General features: G+C 42.5%; 1 protein-coding gene across 1 annotated transcript; it reads right to left on the bottom strand.

Moving 5' to 3' along the window:
• Positions 1-804: 804 nt before the first annotated feature.
• Positions 805-6,445, bottom strand: wnt9b (wingless-type MMTV integration site family, member 9B). The gene is made up of 4 exons (XM_041778614.1): positions 5,912-6,445; positions 5,232-5,485; positions 3,802-4,067; positions 805-2,453 (listed from the first exon to the last, which is right to left on the bottom strand). Exons 1-4 carry the CDS (start codon positions 5,995-5,997, stop codon positions 1,992-1,994), a joined length of 1,068 nt encoding a protein of 355 aa, XP_041634548.1. The 5' UTR covers positions 5,998-6,445; the 3' UTR covers positions 805-1,991.
• Between the last annotated feature and the right edge of the window lie 713 nt (positions 6,446-7,158).

The raw sequence follows: 7,158 nt of genomic DNA, 5'->3' as shown, positions 1-7,158 counted from the left end.
TATCTGCATTGATTTTCTTTACGTGAGGAAAACTTAAAACTCTTGTAAACAAATTTTAACTTAAACTAAGTGACAGTTCATCATCTTAAAGTCAAATTAGAGATTATATAGGTTATATAAACTGGGCGCATTCTTGCCCTGGAGGCACACTATGCTCATCATACTGAGACATAATTTACCCTAACCATACCAAACACTCTACATCCATTTAAGAGATGTTTAGGGTCATTAAATCTGCAGAAAAAATAGCAATCTAACGGTTGTCTTATAACCCACTGAATACTCAAGTTTGATGTTTTTAATAAGGAATAATAATGTGCAATCATAGTAATTAGAGAGCAACATCAAAAGCAGCCAAGCACGCAGCATTGCTGCATAAATACCTCGTACAATAGCCATCTGTGTGCTGTAGGTTCACCAATGCTGCACAAATGAGTGGAAAGTTATGATTCACGGATAATAGCACGTAAATAGCTCTCATTGTCATTCTCGGGGGGCAGCTGAATGTTACTTTCTAACGGTGAATCAGGGGTCAGCCACATTTTCCTGAGTCATCATCAGTGTTTGTGATGTGTCCGTGCACTGGCTGGAGGCACAACACCTGTACGTGTGTCCTCCACCCAACCCGGCTCTCGTCTGTTGCTGGGCGGTTAAAGGGTGATGCATCGAGACCACAGGCCTTTCAGATGAAAAGGAAGGCGGGGCGGTATCAGCAGGAAGTGGTTTTGCTTGATAGATGCAGGGCGCAGGGTTTCATGACAGGTGCAGTGGGTGCATGACAAAAAAAAGACAACAGCTCGTCGTATAAATCTTATTTATTTTAAATAAGAATGTGATGCAGCATGATTAAAAAAAAACATTTGATATATATATATTACCAAATTCAAAAGAGCTGTACAAAATCTAAAATAAGACCTTTAAAACAATAAAAGGAGAAGTCATAACTCTGCATAGCTCATAAATCTTACTGATAGTTTTGCCAAAAGATGAAGTGAGGTAGAAAAATTATGATTCCACATTGTCACACGCCTGAAGCGCTGACATGAGTTATATTCATATCAGATATACAGTTCAGAATCAGTCCAACAAAACTTCAGCTTTGGCTCTGACCTGCACAAATGGGAAGTTTGTGTGGATGTGAAAATTAGGGAGTAAACAGGGTGATTTTCTTTGATTAGCAATTTAGGGAAACAAGCAGCAAGATTGGCCCACTTCAAAGGTATTTAGAAGAAAGATGAGGTGAAATTAGAGCTGGGCAAACTTAAAAGTATGATAATGTGTACTTCTTTAAAAGGATGGAGGTCAGGCATGTGCAGAAATAGTGTTTCAAGACATTGTTTGGTGTTCCCCTATTATTACGCTGTTTCCCTTTGTTCTGCTGAGCTAGACGTACATTTCCATAGATATTTCCATAAGAGCAACTGAAACCAGTCTTGTTTCCCTGTTAATACATGTAGTTACAATGTTTCAATGGCATCAACCACCCTCTGAAAGCTTCCAGTGATTCTGTTCAAACATTATTAAGATTAATCATACACTTTTTATCATACGTAGCAAGAGCAACTTAAGTGCTTTTTAATCAGAACACAGCAGACAGAGACAGACAGGTGGATTCCTTTTAAGGCCTTTTAGCCTCAGTGGCAAAACATAATTACAAGGAGTATAAAGCAGCAGTACAACAGGCACAATGACTGGTAATAAATAGTCAAGTGTAAGGGGCAGATCTATACAGCACAGTCACTGTTTGTTGTCTCACTGCAGGTCACGTCCAGTCCGGTACCTGTCTAAGAGCTCATTTCCTTCCGTCCTAGAAGAGCGGCGATTCAGTGCATCCAGCAAGAGAAGCAGAGGAGGTCATAACATTCTCACCTAAAAGCTGCTGCATTTCAAACAGGTGGTATAAGCAAATAACCTGCAATATTCTAATGATACATGTGTTTATTCCACCACATTTCTGTAGGAGCAAGTCTTTGCCCACATTCCTCTTTCTCTTATGCATTTTTGCAGGTGTACACCTCCTCTTCTCTCACACAAGTCTGACACTCCACATGGCAGCACCAGCGCACCTGGCAGTGGCAGGACAGGCTGGTGAGATGCATGGCTGTGTTATAACCACGTCCACAGCACAGATTCTGACAGCTAGTATCTTTGGCGCATGACCTGCCCCCCGTTCCTGGAGAGTATCTGGAGGGTCTGCAGAAGCTGGGGGAGTCCTCCAGGTAGACCAGATCTGTGGTGCGAAGGCTCTGTCCATGTCTACGAGGGCCCGCAAGCTCTGTCTCCCCCGTGGCAGCATTAGTGACGCTGAGCACCCGCACAGCGGTGTCGTATCGATACTTCAGCAGCCGCCCGGTGTCGTGGAACGGAGACAGCTGCTTCCAGCACGTCCGTACGGCGCAGGAGCCAGAGACACCGTGACACTTGCAGGTTGTTTTCAGGGCGCTCTTCACTGCCTGATAGAGGAGAAAAGCAAAGGAAGGAGAGATGTCAGTTCTTTCAGTTTGATTCATTACCTGGCCTCTTATCTGAGAGGTCTATCTGGACGGAGTGAGACAGTTTCCTGCAGGCCGGGTGGGGGGTTTGGTCTGCTGTAGTGCACCTTTAGCTCACCTCAGTCAAAAATTTTGACATAATGGATTGAGGGAAAGACTTTTCAGCATGTCGTATTTCATTTACCTCGCATTTCTCACTTGGACAGCTCTTGCAATTTGTTTTTCCCCCCTATGTGTTGAAACTAGCTCAGTCTGCTTCTCTGCTGTCTCTCTTCAGAAAGCCTGAGGCGGAGGTGACAAACAGTGCAGACAGTGGAATCTCTCCACCCTGTTCTTTGTACATGCCTGCTCATGGAAAACATTGATAAGAATTTCTGTGGTAAAAGTGCTAAAAAAAAGAAAACAACAACAGAGGAGAGGTTTGTGATGGCACTCAGGATGTAGGTTAAAAGCTCTCTGAGGATGATGGTCAGCAATGAGAGTGCCATCACTCAGCCTGAAAGCTGCTGTCGTGGTCGAGGGGGCCAGAGACAGGTCATCCTCAGGGAGCCAGAGGGGACTTGTGGCTTGAAAAGTTTTGCTCTGTTCCTCCCATTGCAGGTATGAACCCCTGAGGGAGTTCAGAGCACCATTACTGAGAGATCGGGGGGCGCCGACCTCTTCTTGTTTTTTGGCTCGTGGTCTCTTCTCAAGCCACATTGGTGTAAAGAAAGGAAAACATTAAGATGAGATAAGATAGTTCTTCCTGTTGTGGTTTTCCTTTTTTGTCTCTGCTCTATCTATGTGCAGAAGGAGCACCCTGAGGCCTGCTTTTTCACAGCTCCACACTGGTTGTTATGAACATTAGTTGGATTTATGAAGAGCACAGTGATCCTGTAAGTGGAAAAAAATGCTCGCTCGTATATTAAAAAGAGGCCACAGTTATAATCGTTGTCTCTGACACGAGACCTTTAATTTTCTGTAGGCCCGCACAGCAAGCTTTATCATGTCTAAATACACCTGGCTCCAACCACCCCACAGCCGTCTTGTCTCCATGCTGCGCCGCCTTTCCCTCTGTTCACCAGGACAGCAGCAAAAAGGGGGCGTTTGTTTGGCTTGCAATGTACAAATACACAGGTTAGGATTAGGATTCAGCTGTCTCTGATGGTGCCGGAGTGCGTCAGGGGTATAATTGTAAAATTGCAGCCAAGCTAATTGAGCCAGCGTGGCTCAGGTATGGGTGATGTTTTCAATGCCTCGGGCTTAGGAGGCAACCTCATAAAGCGACGAGCAGCACGTTTCATGCCCTCCTCTGTTTGTTCACACTCACCCGAATCCCCACATTGATGTTGTGGGCGTCGATCTGAGCCCTTAGGTCCTTGCTGACCCTCTTCTGGCCGAGGAACTTTTTGAGGAACTTGGTGCTGTATTTCAGGTTGTCACCACAGACGCCCCACTGCCACGCTTCCCTGTGCTGGATGCCGGGGGATTCGTCACATGTGCATCTCTCCATGCGGCCCGAACTGCACGCTTTGGCAAGTGCATGGGTCAGCGCTGCGGAGGACACTGCCAGCAGGAAGGCCGTCTCCTTGAATGCTGGAATAGATGGAAAAAACATGGGAAAGGGTGTAAAAATCCAAATGTGTATCAGTTTTTATCTTTATTTAGATTTAGGGTAGATTTAAAGAGATTTAAATGCAATGCCTTTAAAGCCATTTTTAAGAGTGAAGAGCTTTAGGGATTAAATTGTGGTCTACAAACATCAAAATGTCCCTTGTACAGTGAGGAAGTCTTTAAACCAAATGTTTACAAAGAGAGTTGTCATGGTTTTCCTCCAGCCTCAGCATTATTCTGCAAGTTTTCTTGTGTCATAATCAGTCTTCTGACCTTTTCTTTTGGCCACGCACTGTTATTTGCTTCCCCCAGAGCCACCACCAGGATATATTTTGATCCAATTAATTATTATTTTGACTAGGAAGGATTTTCCCAGATGAAAGTGGGTAATCATGCCACCCTTTTCCTCTGGGAATGGGCGCTTTCCCGAGATAAAAATAACCACAGGGCTAGAGCGCTCTCCACCACACCACATTTCTTGGCTTTCTACTCCCTCATTACCTCCGTGCTGACCTGTTCATGTTCTCCCACACACTGATATCCATATGCATTAGAGTATTTTCTGTGCACAGCAGACCTGCATGGATCTGCATGCAATATGGGCATTCCCATTTTTTTTCTAAGTCACGAATCAATAAATGTAGATGATCATGGAAAGTTGTTAAGGAAAACTTTCTCTAGCCGAGGAAGGCTGCTTAAGTAACACAGTATCAGAAATTCAGTATCACCTGGTGTATTTTTTAATAAATTTGCTGGTATTAGAGTTGTAGATGTTTTAAAGAATCACTTTAATTTCACACAGTTTAGATACAGGAAGCCAAACATAAGAACATTTTTAGATGGATTTGCAATTGCAAATACTAGCAAATATAAATCTTCTAAAACTTTTAACAATGCTCTTTGTTTTTGGAAAATGCTATGATAATTATTTATCTATATTTTACACTATTTCATTTATAAATCTTCAGCCTAGAAACTTATATTACTTTTTTGCCAGTGTAGAAATAGTAACTTGTTTTATTATTGAATTTCAGTCAGGAGAAAATTATGTGCACCTGTCTCACTTATGTCAAAACCTATAGAGGTATGCTGGATAATATCAAATCTGAACGCATGCTTAAGTCATACTCTGACTGAAAGGTGTACCTCTTTTCAGAAGGCTTCCTCGGCCGTCCAGACTGCAGTTCCAGCGCTCATTCCTGAACTGATAGCGACACTCCAGCAGACTGAGGCGGACGGACTCCCGCAGCGTCTCGGCCAAACCGGGCTCCCTGCGACACAGCCTCTTCTGCCGCCTGGTCAGAGTCATCTGCTCGCACTGCTTCAGGTGCGCTTTACCTGTCGGAGGGTCATTGGAGAAGGGACCCGGTAAGAACACCAGGGGCTCCCGACCTGTCAGTCTGAAAAGAAGAAAAAGCAGGGTTCAGTTGAGCTTATTTGTACTCTGCAGTGATCGTGAATTACTTTCCAACATTGCTGGCACGGTAAAATGTTTACTATTTTGGCGATAAGACGAAATGTCCCCTAAAAATATAGAGAATCTATCGGAAAATGTAAATGGAAACTTCTTTGTTTTCCTGTTCTTTAAGCACAATAAAGACAGCACCTAAACAAATTAAATTAGTTAAATACCCAGATCCTGTAGATATTTTGCTGGGCTACAACTAAAGTTAATGTTTGCTATCTTTTCCTCAGTGCAATACTTTGTGCGCCATTACGCGTGCGTAATTTGACGAAAAGGTTGCTGTTATGATCCTTCTTTCGTCAAAAACACCAAAAGCAATCAGAAAATGAAATAATAAGGGATAAAAAGAAAACGACCTGACCCAAAATAAGCTGCAGTTTGCGAGAGAAGGATGCACAGCGCAATGAGTCGCAGTAGGCAGGCGGTCCGTGGGAGCCTGGAGCGCATGGTGCCGGGTTGGCGCTGCTCTTCATCTCGCTGATTCTTCAATGGAGAAAGTCAGTGCCGTCTGTTCGGCGCATCTCTTTAAACGGCCCCGCGTGCACACAGACTTTCAATCCGGTGCGCCAGGCCCTGTGGTTCGCTGGGAGGCACTGCTCCTCTCTCGGGAGTTGAGGGCATCATCTTGCTGCACCCTCATTGGATGCAACATTGTTACTGTAGGTTCCCTCCCACTGCAACGCCACCCAGGTAGTCGGACATGCAAAACCCTTGAGTTTACCTGCTGTTGTAGAAATTTCGAATACATCTGGCTAAAAGTCCTTTGTGGTGCTGGTTACAAGTTCTGAGATCCAGATCTCAATTTGAGTCATGTTTGCAGACAGGGAAGCTCAGTATTTAAAAATCAACTCTGTCTTACGTCACATGTTCTTGTAATTCAGTAACGTTTTCCACTCACATTTGACTTTGCATAACTTGTTTTCTTTGACTTTGCATAGCCTAACTTGTTTTCTTTTGATCAGTAGCATTTTTTCCGGATTTAATTCAGCAATTTCAAACGCAATTTTTTCTAATTCCCAAGGTTTCAATTTGTTAGATATAAAACCTTTTAGTATGTTCATCAAATTACATTAAACCATTTTTGTCAATCTTTATTGGAGGAAAATAACATGGATGGAGCCCCATCTAGTGGATCCAAATGAGCAAGGAAATTTTAAAATGGGAACCTGAATAATAATGATCATGGTAATATATTTATTTGTATAACACCTTTAAAATGGGTGTTTACAAAATGCTTTGGCAATAAACAGAATTTCAAATAAGACAAACATCAGAACATAAGCATAAGAACACAACAAGACAGACAAACCCTAAGAACAGAGGAGCCTATTAAAAAACAAATAAAGTTATTATAATAATACTATTACTACTAATAATACTACAGTTTAGCCAGTAATGTAACCATAACATCATAATGACCCAGGAGACACATTCTAAAAACATAGGAACATATCATCAAGCCATTATAAAAACCTAAAAACCTAAAAATCCAGTAAAAAAAATAAAATAACATTAAAAACCCAGAATAATTTAGAAAAATCAAGTCAACACAAGAACCCTAATATATTTTTAAAAAAAAACAACCTCAAAACCAAAGATGTAAAAGCA

The sequence above is a fragment of the Cheilinus undulatus genome, linkage group 21 (assembly GCF_018320785.1).
Source record: "Cheilinus undulatus linkage group 21, ASM1832078v1, whole genome shotgun sequence".
NCBI classification, from domain to species: Eukaryota; Metazoa; Chordata; class Actinopteri; order Labriformes; family Labridae; genus Cheilinus; species Cheilinus undulatus.
The sequence above is the reverse complement of the archived record's forward strand: the minus strand, read 5'-3'. Positions and strand labels throughout refer to the sequence as shown.

Coding starts and splice junctions, on each gene's coding strand:
- wnt9b (XM_041778614.1), bottom strand. CDS start 5,997: ATGCGCTCCAGGCTCCCACGGACCGCCTGCCTACTGCGACTCATTGCG. Junction 4,068..5,231: donor AGGAAGCCTTCTGAAAAGAG/GTACACCTTTCA, acceptor CATCTATTCCAG/CATTCAAGGAGACGGCCTTC. Junction 2,454..3,801: donor ACATCAATGTGGGGATTCGG/GTGAGTGTGAAC, acceptor CTCCTCTATCAG/GCAGTGAAGAGCGCCCTGAA.